The sequence below is a fragment of the Lates calcarifer genome, linkage group LG20 (assembly GCF_001640805.2).
Source record: "Lates calcarifer isolate ASB-BC8 linkage group LG20, TLL_Latcal_v3, whole genome shotgun sequence".
NCBI lineage: Eukaryota > Metazoa > Chordata > Actinopteri > Centropomidae > Lates > Lates calcarifer.
The window spans coordinates 16,279,412-16,300,720 of record NC_066852.1 but is presented as its reverse complement, the minus strand read 5'-3'; the positions used below and the strand labels follow the sequence as shown (position 1 = coordinate 16,300,720).

At 40.3% G+C, this 21,309-nt stretch overlaps 1 protein-coding gene across 8 annotated transcripts in view; it reads left to right on the top strand.

The window, feature by feature from the left end:
* The window catches only part of tcf7 (transcription factor 7), a 74,193-nt gene that overhangs the window by 45,371 nt on the left and 7,513 nt on the right, over positions 1-21,309 (top strand). For 4 of the 8 annotated variants that reach the window (XM_018691900.2, XM_018691906.2, XM_018691908.2 and 1 more), the window contains exons 5-10: positions 10,261-10,348; positions 14,299-14,388; positions 16,452-16,571; positions 17,747-17,909; positions 18,346-18,453; positions 19,496-19,543. In XM_018691900.2, coding sequence (XP_018547416.1) covers positions 10,261-10,348; positions 14,299-14,388; positions 16,452-16,571; positions 17,747-17,909; positions 18,346-18,453; positions 19,496-19,543 — 617 coding nt within the window. The remainder of the gene's footprint in view (positions 1-10,260; positions 10,349-14,298; positions 14,389-16,451; positions 16,572-17,746; positions 17,910-18,345; positions 18,454-19,495; positions 19,544-21,309) is intronic. The other 4 variants (XM_018691901.2, XM_018691907.2, XM_018691902.2 and 1 more) reach the window with 3 other exon arrangements.

The window sequence follows — 21,309 nt, the reverse complement described above, 5'->3', positions numbered from 1 at the left end:
TGGAGACACAGAGGAATACACACACACACACAAAGTTGCACAAATACATGCACAAATAAACACAGACATACCCTAGACAGCTGCTGCGTTGTTGCTGAAATCCGTCTACATACACGCTGTGATCTGTTTGTGCTGTCGACACATCATTCATTCATCATTCATCACATCTACACAAATGCAGCACACACTTACTCACACACACACACACACACACACACACAAGCGTTGTCTCATTTTACCAGACACACAGTAGGGATGTAATATAACAAATGCAATATATTCATATTCCTGTTTTTTTTTCTCTCTCTCTCTATTTCTTAGCGCCCCCACCCCCACCCCACCCCCCATGCACACACATACACACACACACACACACACACACACACACAGTATTGTTGATCTCTCCTCCCCTTCACTCACACGTGGACACACACTCACACACACTGAGGCACGCACACAGTGTGTGAAGTGGCAGCACCGGCTCCGTCAGCCTGTGGCGGTCCCCACGGCTGCTCTGAAGTGGCCTGATCCTCTGAAGGGGCCGCCAGCCGCACACACACACACACACACACACACACACACATACACATAAAGATGGAAACAATTAGGGTGACAATCGCACAAGCCATCGCAGCAGCACACACAAGGTTCTCCTTAGCGAGCACTGTACATACAAACACACACAGTACTCTGTTTAGAAGTCACAAACAAACACACCCTGACATTTAAACACTCTAGGATTTTTGCCCTGCTGGAGGCAAGGCTAAAAGGGTGGCGGTGTTGTCTGGTCCGTCTGTCTGTCTCACACTTTGCCCCAGTGCAAGATATCTCCATACACAGATGTGTCTATGGAGATACTACTGGCCACTTACTGTTGAATTAATTGAATGTATTCATGATTCCCAGAGGATGATTCCCCATGAATCTAGTGACTTCATTGTGCTTTGACTGGAATCACATGCCAAAATCATTGACTGTCAAATCAAAATGTCAAAATCTAAGAGGCAGATTGTTGTGTAATTTTCTGAATGCATTCATAGTCCACAGATAACTAACTATATATGAAAATGTTTGACCTTTTCTTTAGTGTCCAACCATCTTTCTCTCATGAGCGGCTGTAGGACAGAAGGTAGAGCAGGTTAGTAGTCGGGTTGGTGGTGTTGCCCATGTCTTCTTTACAAAGATAGTGAACCTTAATTTGTCCCAGATGTTCGAGCCATTGCTTTGTACGGTGACTCCACAGCCTCCAATATGTGAATATGTTAATAGATAAATAAGAAGCAAATTGGTTGTTACCAAAATGCTATGTGAGCGCAGTTCATTTACCATTTGCTGATATACCTGTAGAACTATTGGCAAGACGCATCAAAGGGCAGACAAGGTCAGTTATTCACTTTGTACTGTAATTTTTTTAACTTTCCCAAAACCTAAAAATACATTGTTTGTTGTGTGACATCGTTGCAATGTACAGTCTTTGGTATGGACCAGTGGGTTCAGAAAAAGAGACGCTAGTGGGCATATGCTGTGGGCTGCACATGGAAGAAGCAAGGAGTAGGACTTTGAATGGGATGAATGGACACCATCTTGGAAAACTGGCTCCAGTTGTATTTATACATCCATCCTTTTTTTTTCTGGGACATTATGAGCTTTGCCATGAAATTTACGAAGCACATTCATGCTCCTATGAGGACAAACCCCAACTTGCAGTTTCTTTCAGGGATAGAAATGAATTCAGTGATACCAACGTCTAACTGTAATGAGAGAGAGAGAGAGCAAGAGAGAAGGGGAAAAAGAAAGAAAGAAGAGAGAAATTGAGAGAAATAGAAAGCACACACATGCGGGTAAGCAAGTGGTTAAAGGAGCATCTGTGTGGACTAACAGAGAAACGAAACTAAGAAGTAACTTTTATTTGGTGATTATTCGATGTAATTCTGTGGTTTATTAGTGAAGTGTATCAAATGTCTGACTGTTCAGACTTTAGTTTCTGACACAGTAAGAGCCAGAGTCCCATATGAATCGGTCCAGCACGTTATGCTCGCTTTCCCTTGTATGAAAGGGCTAACCCTATCTGTTTTTTTTAGCTGTTTTACCACCCAACATTAATTAATCTACTGATTTACATACAGTCATACTCCACAACACACAAATTTCAAAATGCTTTTGAATCAAAGGTTGCTTCTCAGAACTCACAGAACAGATAACACACAGATGATGCTAGACATAGAATACAACAGAACACAAAAATGAATAGGCAGATAAATCAGAAGAGTGCAGAGGTCGGCAGTATATAGTAACTCTGTAGTGCAAAATAACCCATGGTTTAATACCGCTGACAACCATGACATGATGAGGTGCTGTGCTAAAAACTCTCTCAAGTTTCTGACACTGAATGAGATAATCGAAGGATTTTTGACAGTGATGACGATGATGAAGGCAAGTACTTTTATTCAGAAGGAAGAAAAAAAGGGAGTAGAGACAGTTTGAGAGCGACATAATAGAGTGAAGAAAAACAGAAACAGGAGATGAACAAAAGTCTTTTCTCTGCTTTGATTAGATATTAGAGTCTGACCTGAGGCAGTCTCTCCTGCCTGCTCCGTCTGGAAATCCCCCTTTTCCTACAAACACACTCTCCTTGTCTGGTCTAGACTGTATGTGTGTGTGTGTGTGTGTGTGTGTGTGTCCATGGCTGACGCTAGCAAAGTGACTCAGCCCTTAATGACAGACTGAGCCACCTGCTTCTAACCCCTTACACGCACACACACACACACACACACTGCCAACACCTGGCTGCTGTGCATAACCATTCTCACACCAGCTCACCTGAATTCTGACTATGTTTCCATTCAGACACACACACACACACACCCTACCTCATTCTTCATATCATTCGTCAGCACATCACAGATAGGGGGTTACCTCATCAGTGATGTCATTTTTTGGCATAACTAGGTCCTCATAGATATCCTGCGTCACTGAGCCCAACACAGTGTGGACCAGTATTGTCTGTTATCTGCTGACAGAAATTCAGAGAATTAAAGTAAAGTTGAAGTATGGAGAGCAGATCCTAGTACTGGGTCTCTGCAGTTGGGAATCCTAATTTAGATGACACATTCAAAAGCCCGATTTGTGCTTTCTTTAAGGCAGGACCAATGATGACCTGAACGCAGGTATTGCATTTTAGACATTTAAGTTGCGCATTTTTGCTTTTTATGACAGAGACATTGGAGATGGACAGGAAAGGCAGGGGAGAGAGAGGGGATGACATGCAAAGTCCTGGCATCTACCTGCAGTTGTCAGGCCACTGGAAATGTAGAAAACTCCAAGATAACTGGACTTAGCTCTTCTCTCATCCAAAAAACTTTCACCACTTTTTGGATAAGGGAAGTCCTCCAAGAAATCTAAGCCCAGTTGTCTTTGATTTGCCACTTTTAACTTTTAGTCATTAGTTACCACATTCTTCTGAAAGAAACGACTTTTGTCCTTTACCTCACTGTAGATCTCATGACAGGAATGAGGTGTGTTTTACCTGACAAGAGCTTTGTTACCTCGTTTTCATCTCATCCTGTCTAACTGACCTCACGCTGTAATTGACATTTAAACAAGGCCATTCAGAATAGTTTTACTGGCATTGCAGACACATAACACATTATCATAGAAATGTAAAACTGGTAGATGTCACTATAAATGTCTCCCTTTGCTGAGGTTATACTTTTTTTGGGGGGGATTATCCACTGTTACAAAAATGCAGGTGTGATGTTTTTTAACAGATACAAATTATTTTGAACTGATACTTTGTTTGTTCATTGTCTGTGAACAATTGTCAAATTTATACTTACATGTTTGCTTAGGGCTGTGGGTATCCACCTTCATATATCTTTTATACTTATTCTGTCTCTTATATCTTATTATTCTGCCACTTCTTCGCTCACTCCCGGCCTATAATTATGTCTCTCATGTATCACTTATACATGAAAGTCGAAGGAAAATCAAGGGAAGGAAAAATGATTTCAGACCTTTTTTGCGGTCTTCTCCCCCTTTCTACTGCACCAGTGATGTGTGAAATACCAGGGTCGACCATCAGTGTGAAAGTTCGTCATTTAACTGCTGTTGCTATGCAGGCATAGCACCATGTTATCCTTCCTTCTCTGCATGTCGTCATGTTTGTGGCAGCCAGTAGGATGTTCCTGTGAACGCAGTTCAGCATTGATGACAGCCTCTTACTATAATAATTGCGCATTTTGTTCGTCGGGGGGGCAAGTTTTTGATTAGATTCCTGCTCAGAGCTAATACCACTCTTCCTTTAACCCACTTTATTTTATGTTGAGCTCACCACTCTAACTTAATTCTCAATGCTCACTTTACTTCCTTTGTTGTTTCCATCAGCGCCCACTCTCTGCTTTCACTGCTGCCTAAAAAAAGTTACTGGAGGACCGTTAGTAGTATTTCAGCTTCATAAACCCCCTAATTTTCCCTTAAATTCCACATCATAGTGAGAGCCAAAAAAAACCTGTTTGTACCACTGCTATATCTGTATATGATATGTCTGTTTATGCTATGTTGCACCTGATTTAGAAGACACATAAAAATCTCTTCTTTCTTCAACCTGTCCCAGCTCATGGTTTAACAGTTCCACCTTTTCAGGCATCAAAAGCAGCATAATAATCTGGCCCAGTGAAAAATTAAAGTATTTGCAGAAATTTTGTTCAAATAAAGATTTTCCTAATCCCAGTTCTAAATTTACCTGCAGCACAGTTACAAAACATGACAGTAGAGGTGCAGACTCTGTCACACCTAAGCCCCGCTTTACGTCATCACCTCACCCATACAGAAAGAGACTTAAAGTAAGAGACTTATAGTGACGATGACAGGGATGCTAGGATGCTAGTTTCCATGGAAACCAGGGAGCTTGTTTCCACTCCTACTTCTTTTCACTCCTGTTTTTGTGTTCTCATGCAGCCACAGTAGTTAGATCACAGCCAAGTTTAAAATTCACTCTACCACGTATATATCTGACAAGTGTAGAGAGTTGTAGAGATAATAGAGGGGTTCAAATCCCCATGTCACAAAGCGTCTGCTCTGCTGAAGTGTCACAGAGCACATACATATATATTTAGACATTTCCCAGTTTGATAAAATGGTGATCTATTATTAGGTCATCAAAACTTTTTTTGTATTTATGAAACACATTCTTCATTTGTTTTGACAATTATACAATCACAATTAAAATGCTGTGTGTAATTAAAATAGTCGCCATTTTTTTCACTAATTTATTTTGTGTGGTTGTTATTTGTTTTTGTTTAATTTGTTAGACATTAATCTAGTTTACATTTTCAATCAGTCAGTTGTAGTTTATTTATTTTTATTCATACACAAAACACAGCTCAAAATAAAAAAGAGAGAGCAGGCAATTTAGTTATCACTAAACTAAACTAAGGCTGCAAAACTGTAGAGGCAGGTTGTGTCTGATGTGCGACCCAGCTGGTCAGTCAGTTTAGTCATTTCACCTGTCAGCCATAACACCACATTCAACACTGATGATTCAAAAGTCGAACTGTTCCCAGTTGATTGAGCACCGCCACATTGCTTTGACTGTTTTTCAGATATGACTGTTGGCTCGGACAATAGAGCATAAACTACAGAGTGAAAAAGCAGAAGTGAAACATGTCTGCACGCTGTCACACTGTCGTGTGCAAGATTAACACTTACTGGGTAGTTTCACTGTGTAGTGAAAATAGAGAGTGCAAAGTAACTAGTTGCATATAGCATGCATCATTTAACTTAGCAGATTTTTTGATTGCCGCTGCATCATTTTTGATTATTTTTACAGTATTATTTTTCTTATTGTCAGCCGATCCCATGAAAAGACCAAAACCAACAATGAGTTGATTTTACAAACAATTATTCTCTGTGCATTCAGAGCCTGATATATCTCATTCCTTTGTACCATAGAGCTTTAATGTTCAAAAACTAGTAAAAACATACACCACTAATCCACACAGTTGCACTAGGTTACATATTTATTTAGTACTATCAACACAACAACTAAGGCATTCCCACATACAGTATTCTGCTGCTGTAAATAATTACCAAAAAAAAAAAAAACTAATTTGTATTATTCTGCAGCTGAAAATAGTTACCAAACAAATATATTATTTGCTCATGTTTGAGTAATGTTTACTAATAACTACACTATACTGATGTTTGCCTGGTTGGTGTTTTTTTTAGTTTTTTATATGAAACAATATATTTGTTAAAGTTTTGAACGTTTTATTTCTTCAGTATGGACTTTTTGTGTCCTTTCATGGTATTTCCTGCCTGGGAGTACTATACTGTGAGTAGTAAAACCTTTTTTGTAACTATATATAACTGTTTTTTACATGAGCTATATTTAAACCTTGGATCTCACCATTACAATTACTTTAAGTAAGTGCCTTCTGAGGGAAATTATTTCTTTCTAATTAATTTTTGCCTCTTTCTACAACTTTTATACCCTGTGTATACTTTTAAGATGATGTTGTCTATACTTATTTCATCTTTACATGAGTTATTATTTTCATCAATAAACTACTTTATTTGTCTCCAAAGGGCAAAGACAAAAAAGAAAATCACAAAACACAAAAAACAAAAGTCAAATGAACACAAAGTAAAAATGTGTGAAAAAAAATCTGAGTAAAAATCTGACATCATGAACTATTTTAAATGAGTTTGTGCATGACTAAATGTGCTTGAATAACCTTTTCCTTTTACATTTTTGAATTAATGAAGAGAGTATGAGTCACTCTGCTTTACAAACATGAGAAAAAGAGAAACGGTGTATTGGAAATGAAATGTGATGAATAATAAGGCAGGAATAAAGAGTCATATGAGATGTGGCTTTTAGAATCTGTAGTTTTACACTGTAAAAAAAAAAAACTGGACTTTTTCTATTACTGTTGACTTTTGATGTTTGCTCTTAACAAAAGTAACAGTTCCTGTACTTGAGTAAAATTTGTCAGCACTCATCACTGCCCTTACAGTAACAAAACACTACAAAGTTTCTTCTGGTCTTGGGCTCTTTTATGTACACCACACAGGCAGGTTGTCAAGTCATTTAAAGGCTCAGATGCTGCAGCGCTTTCACTCTCAGTGGTTATAACCACCACAACACATTATCAGTGCAGGAATACTATTTTCAGCTCCTCAACTCTCGGTTTAACATGCACACATTCTGATAGCAAGCTCATGCAGAGCTGGTTTGACTCAAATGGTTTCCCTTTGAAGTGTTTTCCCGAGACGCTAACATGGAGACCGTGAGATAGTTACTGCAGTTGTTATTAGACGGCTGCTTTAAAAGGGGCATTCCAAAGAAAACTGCCCCATTACTGCTGCTAATTTTCCCCTTCACGTTTCCCAACAACAAATGGGGCTGATAGTGTCAAAGCAGAAGCAAAAACGTGACTTACAGAAAACAACGTCATGTTTCCATCAGTTCAAAGTGTGACAGATCAACAGCTAAAGTAAAACCCTGTGCACATTGTGTTTAGGATTTGTGTTTTGATGTTAGCCGTGCAGTCATTACAGGGAACAAGGGTGATTTCAAAAAAGGATGTTAAGTTTACCATCACAATATCACAACATCTATTAACATTCATTGTTACTAATGCTCTTTTTCATTAGTATTCTAACATTTGATATACTGTATATCATGAATATTTTAATGGTGCAGTCTGTTTGTAGTTCATCAGATTCAATTCATAAATGTATCAGTTAACTTTTAACCTTAACCTTATAGAATGTTAATATAGATAGAAAATGCATACAAGCTTGAGGGCATAGTCAAGTAGCCCTTTAGCAAAACAAGGAAATATTACATGTTGGTGTGTTGGATGAGATGGTACAGGAAACTGTTGAAACAATTAAGTTCAGTTTAAAGGCTGATATAACCGGTCTTTAGATTTAATCTAAAATGAACTGTACAACTCTAACTAAATGCTACATGCTACAAGCTGATTACACAACACAGAGTTACATTTTTCCAAATCCTGTATTCCCATTTAAACATTTTCTTTAAACCAATATTCTCAAAACTAAACTTTCCTACTTAACAAAACAGTCTTGTTATGGCCACCAGCTATAATTATTAGTAGTTTCTGAGAAATCATCTTTTGTCTTTTAGTTTGGCATGGCTTAAAAATACAATACCCACAAGCCTCGGCCTCCATCGCTAGAGAGAGAAATACCTTTTCTAATAATACCATGGTTGCTGAGAGGTGCATGTAACAGCATTTTAAGCTCAGTGATTGGATGTTTCTTGCTGATATGCACCCTCAGAGTTTTTACGCACACCAAAAGTTAATTTTTTTTTCCTGTTGTTTTTCTGTGTTTTGTTAGTTTCATTGCTTCAGCATCATGCTGCATCATGGTGCTGGTGTTTTGTCTCACAGTGCTGTAGTCAGTGTGAGCCCTGTGTTTACAATAAGTGGAATTTACCCCTGATAAAGCCCACTATATGTTTAACCATGTTGTTTGCGTGACTGAGTTTGATACATGCTGCTGAGAAACTCCTCTGTGATGTACCTGTGACACATGCAGACCTCTGATGGGAAGATGTTACAGCAGGGATCAGACAGCCAAAAGTCCCTTGTGTCTTTTAGTACTTTCTTTTTAAACACATATATCACATGTCTGTAGAGTAGTGTTCTGGAGCTGTCAGCGGGTTATGTTTGTGTGATGAACATGCTTGTGGTGACTTTGGCTTAGAACAGATTTTAACTTTTTAAATACCAGTTAAGTCATTTGTAATCACAGACTGTATACAGTGTATGCTTGTAATGTCTGGTTGGCAAACAATTACTGTGTTGTCGTAAACAAATTTCAGCAATAACATTTTTGAAATTAATTGTTATGCTCCGCTAGCCTGCCACGTCATTGGGCATTTCAGTTTGGAAAAAAAACATTTCGAACTTGTGGTTCTTTGGTCCAACCACATAAATGCAAAAAATTATAGACTTGACTAATTCCTAATTGTTGATCCATAGCCTCTGGTGAGAAAAATCAGTCAAACAGACAAAAAAGAAAGAGTACAAATAGAGGAATAAGCCAGATGAAGTAGCGGAAAGGGCGAGAACGAATGAGGGAGAGACTGTAAAAGTAGGGGGATTGATACATTTTGGGAACAGATGAAAAGAAGGATGGGAAAGGAAAGGAAAGATCTGAGGTCTGTAATGATGGAGGGAGAACAGGAGAAGTACAGGATGAAGGGAAAATAGAGGTTAAAGGTAAGAGAGGGGTGAGAACAAGGACAAAAATGAAGAGTTTAGAGAGCCTGGATAGCGGAGGGGTGTAGGGCGAGAGAGAGGATGAGGGAGGAGAGGAGAAGGGAGGAAGGGCGTGGTGGGACAGACGGAGGGAGGGGAGGAAAGATCGGAGTGGTGAGACAGGTCGACTGACTCACTCGCATTCCTGTCGTCCAGATTTATGGAGGCGCGGGGTCCTGAAACAGGCCCGGAGCCGTGGCCAAATTACAGTCATCTACAGCATTCCTCTGCTGCAAACACAGGTTAGCAGCCAGGCCACGCTAAGTGCTAGGTGCTGCCTGTTGACAAATGACTTCCTTTGAAGGGCACAAAGAGAGAGACAGGGAGAGACGGGATATTTACTGTGTGAGGGCAGAGAGTCGAGCTGTCTGTGTTTCTTTTGTTGGAAAACATTTTTGCTAAAAGTAGAGATGAGGAATGTTTGTTTGTGTGCATGTTTGGGTGTGTGTCTCGTTGTATCTCTGTGTGTTTTTAAAATGTGGGTTTTACCATGGCCCCTAACTTGTGTAAAATAAACCAGTGAAACCCAACTGGCGACATCAGCTCCCAGTGGAGGGATCACACGCAGTATAACACACACACACACACACACTCAGACATGCAGGATGGGAATGGGAGTGTGTGACCTGTGTAAAGGGCATCTTTGTGTTTAATACTAGGTTCCCAGACTACTAATAGTGCTAATAGCCCAGTGGACTCGGGGCCAGAGCCAGGGGCCATTGACCCATCCTAATGTGTGTATGTGTACATGTGTGTGTGTGTTTAAAAGACAAAAAGGTAGAGAAGTTGCAACATTCATTAAGCTTGTGTCAACATTAATGTCGAGAATGTGAAAGAGAGACAAGAGAGAGATTACGTGGTGTTAATATGTGGTTGTGTGTCTGTTTGTGTGTGTGTGTGTGTGTGTGTGTGTGTGTGTGTGTGTGTGTGTGTGTGTGTGTGTGTGTGTGTGTGTGTCCTCCAGGCGTTCACAGGCATCAGTCCCAGGACCTCTCAGGGTACTACTCCCTCCCTCCAGGTGGTGTTGGACAGATCACTCCCTCCATGGGCTGGTGAGTCTCTCACACACACATACACACACACACATGCTGTGACTCACAATCTTTGTGCACTTGTGATGACCTTGTACTAACCCACATTCATTCCCTAACATTTAAGGAACACACAGAGTTTGTTGTAGGGCTGAAAGTACTGTCAATTAATCAGTTAGTCAACACAGAGAAAATGAATGCAACTATTTTGATAACTGATTAATCATTGGAATAAATGCTGTGTTTTTGCAACTAGTGCTCACTTAATACAAGCAATTTGAAGGTGTCACTTTGGGAAATGATGGACATGTTTAACCATTTTCTGACTATTAAGTCGATTGATCAAGAAAATAATCAGCAGCTAAATCGATAATGACAATAAGTGGTACTTGTTCAGTGTAAGGGAGTAACAGGAACAGCTTGATGTAGTAATTTAAAAACTCTATTAACTGATGATAACAGATAACAAAACGACTCACCTTTTCTTACTATGAAGACAGTACTGAAATGCTTTTTACCTCTGATGACATGAATTGCTGTGAATATTTGCTACTGTTCTTTGTTTTTGACAAGAGTAAACTGAATATCTTGGGGTTTTCTCACTCTGACCAAACAAGGAACTTGAATGTGCCAGTGGCACGTTGGGAAATTGTGGTGGGAATTTTGCCACTTTCATTCGCTGATACTAAACATGATTGGAAAAAATAATCAATATGAAGCCAATCATTAGTCTCAGCCCTACAAACATGCCTCTGCTGTAACAGGATCCTCAACTAACTAATGTGACCCCTTAACCCTCAAATATTCACTTTTCAAAGTGATTAATGATGCTGCAGTTTTCCCAAATAATCTACTAATCTTCCCATCAACAACATCATCATCACAGCATTACATAAACACACACACACACTCTGACCTAGATCAATGGTGCATACATCACTGTCTCACCTGGTGTCAGAGTGGCTAACCCAACGCCCTGCTGTCATAGTAACCACCTCCTTTGATCCTCTGTGTTTTGGACTCTTAATTCAGCCCATGGCCTCTGGTCTAAACAAAAGGAATGTGGACAACTGTGAAATTTCAATGAAAGATCACCCAAAATAGTCTTGAGTAAAAACTCACACAAACTAACACAAAGTCTGCTGCCACTATAACAGTGTTATAGACACTTGAAGATCTGTATCTGTCTGGGTACAAGAAAGTCCTCTGAGCACTTGTTTACACTGACTTAAATCTAATTATCAATAAAGAGGCTTAATGTGATTTAAAGCTGTATGCTGTTGCCAATAAATCATCTCACAGAGGCAAAAACAGTGAGCAGAAGTCATGCAATATCCCAGTCTTGCTTACAGAAATACCTTCACATCTAAACATCTAAACTTACTGTCTCCCTCAAGATGTGATGGATTCTTGGAAAAGTTGGCAGGCTCCAGGTATATTCTGGCCTTAAATAAACTCTGAGAAACCCCAAAACTATATATCAAAATGTGTGTTTTTGGCTTCAGCGTATGTCTTGACTTTCACAATAGTTTTTTTAAGGGGACAGAGCAGCAGCAGAGGCAGCAGCAGTGGTGTAGAGAACATATCTAAAACAGCCACATCTGCTCCACATTCAGTCCTTTCTTTTAGAGTTTCCATCATTTTTGGAGTCGATTGTGAGCTCGCGATGTCATGCTGGTTGATTGTGAACTTCGAATGTCAAGACTTCCATTGATTTATGGATCAACACAAATCCATTTATAACAACCTACAGTATCTGCGCCTGGACAAAATCCCCTGCAGGAACAGTTAAAGGCTTACATCAAATGTCATGGAGATTTGGAACGGGGGCTTAAAACTTTGCATGTGCATTCGCTAACATGTGCGTTTGTTTCTTTTTTTTGGTTACGTTTCTGTAGGACGAGCTGTCCGTCCCCAGACAATTCTCAAGTCTGCGATTTACAGACATTTTATCTTTTTCAGACAAGGACACTTCACTCTGGATTTTCAGTATTATTAACAGCTAATCTCCTTGAACCCAGATTATCAGCTTGTTTTCGGCCCCTTGTAGAGGAGGGGATAACATGAGAATGAGAATGAGTGGTTAAATGTCAAACCATTGTTTTCTGTTGTTTTTATGATTAGCCTGATCTCACATTCTGTCCCTCCACAGCCACCTCCTTGTGTCCCCCTAGCCTGTCAGCTGATCGGTTAGTTGTCTTGGACCAGGACGGTGTCAGGAATTATTTGAGACGGGTTGTATTGTATGTAAGGATGTTGCAGCAGCAGCTGCAGTGCTGGGAGTTTGAGACTCACAAACATGTTGCATTATTGAATACAGTGTGTAACAAGAGTTGAAGACGAATGTTATAAAGCCTCTTCAATTGAATCTGCTATTGTAGATAGCAGAGTGTTGGACTCTAAGGTGGGGAGAGAGAGGAGAGAGGAGGTGGTGTATTGTTTAAATATGGGGATTACACATTTTCACACAGTCTCTCCTGGAAAGCGTTCATAGTGTTGCACTCGGTTGTTCACATGAAAAGTGACAGAAGTACACACACAGCTTGCCAATCACGGCGTGACATCAGTGTGAATGCTGGATTGACGGCTTCTGTTACAGAAATTGCTCTCCCAGTGTCTTATTGGCTTTTTAGCATATAAGTTAACATTTTTAGCCTTAGTTGCTGTAATATCTTATTTGCTTATATCTCCATCCTCCATCGTTGAGCAGCTGAAATTGCAAGTATGTGGCAGGTTGAGGATTGGGTGTACTTAAAATGCCACTTAACGAATATTTTAATGCACTGACCAGGTATTTTTGAGGCCTGTTGTGTCAGTACAAATAGCTGCTGTCGGAAACAAGGCATGTAACTCACTGACATTTTCAAACTCATTACCCAGTTTGCAGGGATGTAATGACTTCATTGTCACTTGTGCAACAAAGAAAATGCGCAAGGTGCTGACCAGTGCAACAGAGCAGTTTTCTCAGCTTTTCATTTCATTCCCAGCATACCTGTGTCCAGCCATGATTTTCAAATGGGAGATATTTTTCCGCTGCCGTCTGCAAAGATAGGGTTATTGATTGATTTATTTATGGATTTTCCCGAGACCCTGTATGTTCAGCTTCCTGGCGAGAAGAAAAAGCAGACCGGCTGTTCAGTTTGAACTGCCTTTATCTGAACAACACTTGACCCGTGTTGTAGTGTGACCTCAGTTAAAACAGGACTACAGCCTGAATGGTCCTCCAAGAGGTGGTCCCAGCAGAGGGCCTCTGCTTCCGGGCACTGCCCCCTGGGGCTACAGAATGGATACAGTTGTATGTATATATGTCATGATGATAATTATGATCATAAGGGGTGGTTTAAATGTGAGATGTGGATCGGGTTGCGTGAGTGTGCATACGTTGAAACATAAGGATGAATCAGTAGAAGTGTGTGTGTGTGGGGGTGTATTGGCTCTCAGGAGGTAGAAGTGTGGTTTTCTACATATCAAAGGGTCTTGCTTACATCCCATCTCCACCCTCGACCCCCCATGGTGTGTGAATGTGTGTGTGCTTCTGCTCCCGGTAAGCCAAGTATTGACACACAGCTGTCAACAGTGCCGATCCAGACTCTCCATGGGGGATCACCGTGCATGACTGTAGAATAGAAGTGACAAAGAAAAAAAATGTTAAAACACAGGGTTTCATTTTATAGAAGAATTAGCAAACTTACTGATTCTGTTTATTTTTACTTACATGTTTGCACATAAAAATGTAGCAGATGTATGATACAAGATATATGCATAGAAATCTTTATCTTTATTTTACAGCGTATAGGCTCGCACAGAGGCTGTATTGCAGTAGTGTCATTTTTTAATTGTCTTTAAATTTACAGTAGAATTAAATTGACCTAAGGGGCTAAACATACCCTGCGGGGTTCAACAGACTTTTACCTGTAAAGCTAAAAAGGCACCAACTGTTGCCATCTCTCCCCTCTGCTGTGCTGTGGCAGGCAAAGCCAGCCAGTCTATCCTGCCCTGTCCCCCTGTGGATTCAGGCAACCCTACTCCTCCAACCTCCCCAGCGCCTCTTCCTACTCCAGGTACCGTAGCCGGCAGGTTGGACCGAGCCAAGAAAGAAAAAACAACAACAAAAAAAAGCAAGCAACTCTCTGCATAATCGACTCCTGTTTATAGCACATTTTAAATGCCTGAGCAGGAGTTTTCCATTCACTGTGGCAAACTGGTGTTCAGCTCCTGTGTCAGCTTTCATTGGGCAGCTGCTGTAAAAGTCCTATTAGAGCCAGTGTGCTGTAAACAGGACGAGGTCAATGTTGTGCCAGAACGAGCCGAGTCAAGGCAAACTGAGCTGAGCCAAGCTAACCGCTGCTGCAGAATACAAAAGGCTGACATGCACACACAAAGACACACAAACACACGCACTCTTCCACCTTGAGTATCATCAGAGCAACTGCTTTTTCTTTGCGATTGCTTCCTTTTCTGATTTTTGTTATTTGTTTATGTTCCTGACCTATGACAGTCTAATAAAACTAAATTTAAAACAGCAAATGCTCTGTCAGATTTTGCCATGTCGTCCAGTGCATTTCAAGGTCACGCTGAACATATTGTACAATTAGGTGTTTAGTTGTTTTCTGTATTTGCTTAAGCTGTGGATGTAATTCGACTCATTTGAACCTGAACCTCGGTGCTCGCAAAAAAGACAGATGCTTTGTCGCCACGGTGCTTTGCCAGTTTGTCAGGTTGTCTACTGGGTTTCAAACACAAGGCCTCAGACATGTGCAGTTCACCAGCCTTTCACATGGTTTGTTTTAGACCTGTACTTGTGCCACACGGGTGGGGAGTTTTAAACAGCGACTGTCTACGAGCTTAAAAAAAACTTCAAAGCCAATCTGAATTTATGAATCCAAAATGAGAAACTGGTTAATTAGCACAGGCCAAAAGTCAGCTCTTCATCCATTTAATTTTCTTTGGTGGGTGTGTGTGTAAATTTTGAGCACATCATCTGGATCTTTGATATCACACCTTTAACCTGAGCTCCGAGGGAAAATTCATCCTCTGCATTCACTGTCTCAGAGCACCTAACATACAAGTCTTTACTTATGCGTGTTGTTAGTTATCTATTTGCTAATACCTGAGTTTGTCAGGTGCAGTAGACCCCACCTATAAGCTACTACACTGCAGGTTAAAACAAACATGAATATTTCTTAATTATTTGACCTATTTGACGCTCACTCAGCCGCCGCAAGCTGCCAGCAGCTGCTGCTTATTGCTGCTTCCTTGTCAGTCACTCTGCTTTGCCCCCTCTTATCTACACAGACTTTTGAAGGTGCTGAAACAAACTTGTTTCTTAAAACTTATAAATCATCTCCTGTTCTTTAAATTGAGAAACTTTAGGAATATATACTTGGAAGTAAAATCCAAGTATATTGTGTCTTTTAGATTACATGAAGAGATTTGGATCATACTGTGGACAATGAAATGCTTATTGACAGTTAAAATGTTTATGAGTGCATTGACTGAAATCAGACTTCACAAGGCAGCATCTCAAGATGTGAGGGACTACTTTCCTCGTGCCCCAGCATCTCATATGGTAATGCTAGCACGCCCTCTAGTGGTGACAAATGTTTATATCTTTACTGAGTAAAGAACCAAATCACACACTTTAAGCTCCGTGTTCAACATGAACACCAGCTACCACATGCATATTTTTAGCTTTTCACAGAGCTTCTCTGTCAGTCAGTCAGTCTGTCTGTTCGCACAGACAGGAATCCTGTGCTCAGTGAGTCACATTGCCACTGGGAGTTTAGTTTTCAACCACTTTGGACACAACAGAACAACAGTTCACCCACTGTGACCCCTAGCAAAGCAAAAATCCCACCTCACACACCAGGCTGATGTAAAATCACTTTCAGCGCCGAGACGATAAACCAAGTGGCTTTTTGTGCTTTCAGGCTCTTTGCTTTTACCAAAACTCTCGCTCTTGCTTTGACGCTCACGTCCTCTCTGCCCCCGTCTCAGTGCATTTCCCTGAACTGACTAAGGTTTTTTTTTTTTTCCACACTCTGTCTCTTGTCTTATCTGTCTTCCTCCACCCTCCTATCTTCTATTTTTCTTTCTTTTTTTCTCTTCTTTTTTCCTCCACCAGGTTCCCTCACTCTCTGATGCTTGGCCCATCGGGCATGCATCCTACAGGGATCCCCCACCCAGCCATAGTGCCCCCTACAGGGAAACAGGAGCATGAACAGTATGACAGGGGCATGTATGTGTAAGTATTGTCCATTCTCATTCTCTTTGGTGTATTTTTTTTTACACTGTTCCCCATCTCTGTCACTCTTTTTCAACCTTTTTTCAGTCTATTGATTAATTCACTTAAATTAACTCAGTATAGACAAAAGAAAATATTTATCTATGGGATACATTAGCCTTTGACTGGAAATTAATTCACAAAAGGGCAACTAAGGAATGAAATTAAGAATAAAAAAGTATGTATATTTTAATTAACCCCAACCTCTTTTATTTCCACTGAAGTAGCTTAAAGGTTGGAAAAAATAATTTCATTCATGGTGTCGGTTGTTCCTTGGATGCTGTATTAGAGCCACTGTTTATGAGTATAAAGTTGTTAATAAAAAGTCATAATATTTCCAGGAAAAAAAAGTTTTGATATTTAGTGTTTGTTAGCTTTTACATGACAAAGGAGGGACATGAATGAATTGAACTTATAGGTTTCACCATTAAGCACCACATTATCCGAGGTTTTACAACACTGAAATGAAAGGAAAACAATTACTCGATTTATGAGTCACACATGTGTTTTGAGGCAGTGACTGCAGCACAGTGGGGGACTTGGTTTCCTCCAGATAGAGATCAAAATGAGTTTGCTTAAGGATTAAAGCACAGTGAGCTCTATTAGTATACAGAAACCCTGTGAAAGGTTGCCAGAATGAACTGTTGTAGTAGTTTTCTGCATATTGAGTGAAGAGCCCAAGCAGACTGACACAGTGACTGAAAAAAGGAACTGCACACCGTTTGGAAAAACTAAAAAAGTTCACATGTCTACCTAATTCAGTCATTCCATGTGATATTTGTGTTCTTGAAGAACGTTTTTGTCGAAATATTATAACTTTTTTTTTCTTGAAATCTCAGATTGTTTTTGTTGTGGCCCTAATACTATGTTGTGTGTTCCACATGTTCCCCTGAAGCTGATGGTGTTTTCACAGTATAAAATACTCCACCCTTTTTATAGATGGATGGATGATTTATGGTGTCTGTGTTGTCTTATGTTTAATGTAACCTACTGTATATGAGCAGCAAACCAGGTCTAATTCCTTGTGTACACAAATTGCAAAACAAAAAAAGAGAAAACTGATTCTGATTCTTTCTGATCCTTTACCCATCTTCACCCCCTCCTCTCGCCTTCTTTCTCCCCCCCAACCCCTTCAGGAAGCAGCAGGTGGAGCCTAAGCGGGAGAAGGAGCCCAAGAAGCCGGTCATCAAGAAACCCCTGAACGCCTTCATGCTCTACATGAAGGAAATGAGGGCGAAGGTCATCGCCGAGTGCACGTTAAAGGAGAGCGCCGCCATCAACCAGATTCTGGGGCGGAGGGTGAGCAGTGAACACACAGACACGCGCACACACACACACACACGCACACACACACACAAATCTGGACGGAGACAAATCCTGTTTCCAGGTCAGTCTGTAATTTCACACATGAGGAACATGAGAGGACTGTGGTAATGTGAACTCTGTTCCCCTTGCATACTGGTGCTACTGAGATTATACAAGCCGGACAGGTGGTACTGGGATCTGTGAGAATGATGTAGGTGATAAAATTTGTACAGTTCAGATGAAGATCATTTTGTATCGTACACATAGATCAACAGGAAAAGGTTTTTTTTTCAAAAATGACTTTTCATTTTTGAGGCTAATTCATGAAAACCACCAGAGACTGTAAAGATTAATGGACGGCAAAGACCTAAAGTATGATGATTAGATATAAATACTAAGATTTTCTGTGTTTCTGTGTGTGTGTCTCCAGTGGCATGCATTGACCCGGGAGGAACAGGCCAAGTACTACGAGTTGGCCAGGAAGGAGAGACAACTCCACATGCAGCTCTACCCGACCTGGTCTGCCAGGGACAACTACGTAAGAATTTCCTCTTCTTACTCCTCCTCTTTTCTCCTCTTCCTCCACACACTGAATGTCTCCATTTGCCATTAAAGCTTCTGGTACTACATCAGTGTTTTCCAGAAGAGGGAAAAAAAAACAGATCAGTTTTTCTGAGCTCATTATAAAAACAAAACCAGGAAGATGTAAAAGTTTCAGGTCAAGAAGGCACACTGATTTTTGTTCTTGCAAAACTGTTGAAAAGTCATGAATTTTGTACTTTGGTTGTCATGGGAACCATCTCTAGAGTAAAGAAGTCATTTGGTTGCTGTGGTTACAATGCTGAGCTTGTAGTTTACAAGTTCTCATTACACTGTCGACCCATATCAGGGTCTACATCTATATTTAAGGAGCACTGTTTTCCTTTTAAATTGATTAAACTCAGTCAGCTAAAAAATACTCAGAATAATAGAAAATACATTTTAAAAACAGACAATTAAAAAAATATATATTTTCTAATTCATTTAAGTTGAGAATGAGAAAGCAATGAGAAATAATTCTACCTTGATAGGATATTATATTATCCAAATTTTATTTACCACTTAGCCACCAGATGCTGAATTTGAAAAGAAATCATAATCACATGTCAAAAGCTCTGAAAAGAACTAAACATTTGATGAAACAAACACCAGGAACAGGAACCACTTGACTTTCCTCTCTGGTTTGATTCTCTGTAAATAAAAGCAAGATGAAAAAACAGCAGGATCAGTTCAATAAAGCAGAGCTGGGTTTGATAATATTTGTTGTTCTTACCTCAGAGCTGAAGAAATTACTTACTTCACCTGCTGGCTACTGCCTCAACAACCTGCATGATTATTGGCTCCCAGACCTGTCAGTCAAAAGTCATAAAACATAACCACACACTTTTATGGCATGGATTTATTAAAAATACGTTTCCCAGAGTACAGGGGTAAATCAAACCTGTGTGGTGCATGCATTTTAGTCTCATGTTTTGGGGGATGTGCTGTATCTGGGCTGCTGTGTGCCTCTCACTTGTCAGTTTGCTGTTGAACTCTTGCAGGAGGCGGGCCTTAGCGGGGTCGCAGGGGAAAAGAGTAAAGCTGATTGGGTAGGGACACGTCTTATGGTGGATTTATGCCTCTGTGGTGGAAAAAATGACTATGTGAAGAGCTGCATGAGAGGGGTTGTGGGTACTCCTGTGCAAAGTTTGCATGCGCCTTCCAAAAATCTTAATGACTCACACACATGAGCCTCACAAGCGACACAAGAGCTACAGCAACTGCAAGAAGAAAGTCTGATTGGTCAGTCATAGATAAATGAACACTGTGACTACTAGACAGTTAAACTGTTAAAAGACTGAATCACACAGAGGTATAAATCAACCCGTTTTGCTCAACTAACAGAGAGCAGGGCCGCATGGCTGGCCTCACTGCCTCACTGCCTTGGTTTTTCATTTATTTATTTTCTTGTTTTTGTAGGCATCCCTTTAAAAGACACAATAGCCAGACAACAATGACACATGATGTGATTATACAGAAACACAAGCTTTTGACACAGCACTTAGCAGTGATTTAGTAGACTTTATTTTCTAATAAATTCAGGTTTAAGTATGAAGATTTTATGTCAGAAAATGATGAAGAATGTGTTAATAATCAGGTGAATCAAGCATTGGATGTAACACAGGCTGCTTTTATAGTCACGTTAGATATCTGGCAGAGTGGTAATCTGTTTCCGCTTTTCTCTGCTGTACTGTCTTGTTTCTCTGTAGCTGACTTTAGCTGAACTCTGTACACAGGCAGGCATGGCACATGAGTTATGGTTACACTTTGCTCGGGCTGTGGTTTATAACACATTTGTAACATCTGAATGAGCGCATCATGTCACAAACACAGACTTCGATTCAGTTCTAATGTCACTCTTTATTTGTTTTTTCATCTCTCCTTTTTTGTATGCCATAGCTGATGAGAGCGGCGCAGTGGCAGTTTCTGAGCAGATATTTCAAAATAAAAGTCCTGTGGAGAGTTGTTTCTAAAGGCCATTGTTCAAAAACATCTTCACATTCTGCTCTGAATATGTTATAAACCAGAACTCTAGTAAACTGGGATCATAGGTGGAGGAGCTACTCCTGTATGCATGGAGCTTTGAGCGCAGCATAACACTGTTTGCTTAGTTCATGTGGGCAGATGTAGAAGTAGAAGTACTCCAAACATCATCCTCACTTGGTGGCTTACTGACAAGTACACTTTATTTAACTATAGGGGCATTGGGCAGGCAACTTTTACTGTGTGTCAAACCTTTTTCTTAAGGTAATGACAGGAATGCATTTCACTTTATGACCTGTGATCATTCTGCAATAGTTCAGCAGCAGCCAAAGTGAACTTATAGTCCCACCAATTATTCCTGAATGCAAAAAGAGTTTTTCTCTTTTTAGGTGCAGAGCACTGCTGGGCATGTTTGCATAGAAACAACATGTGATGGTGACATATGTATACACACAGATGCTTTAGCCTGTGCTTAAATATTGTCTGCTGTATTTCATGAAGCCTCCTTACTCCCCAATACCTCTTGAGGTTAAAAAAAAAAAGAAAAACAGAACAGTCACTGGTCCTACCAGCAAAACAGGAAGCGAAGTTCCACATATCGCCCCCGCAGCTGTGGAGGGTCTCTCCTCCGACTCACTATAAAAAAATTTTTTAAAAACCCTACATATAGTATACACGCACACTCACGGACACACACACACACATACAAGTACGCCCACAGACACGAAGCCTCAGAAATGTGCAGTTGCAAGAGGAGTTGTTGTAACCACATAGACACAATGCTGACAGCAAGCTGAGGAGGGCAGACATTGGTGCGTAGGCGGTAGATTTC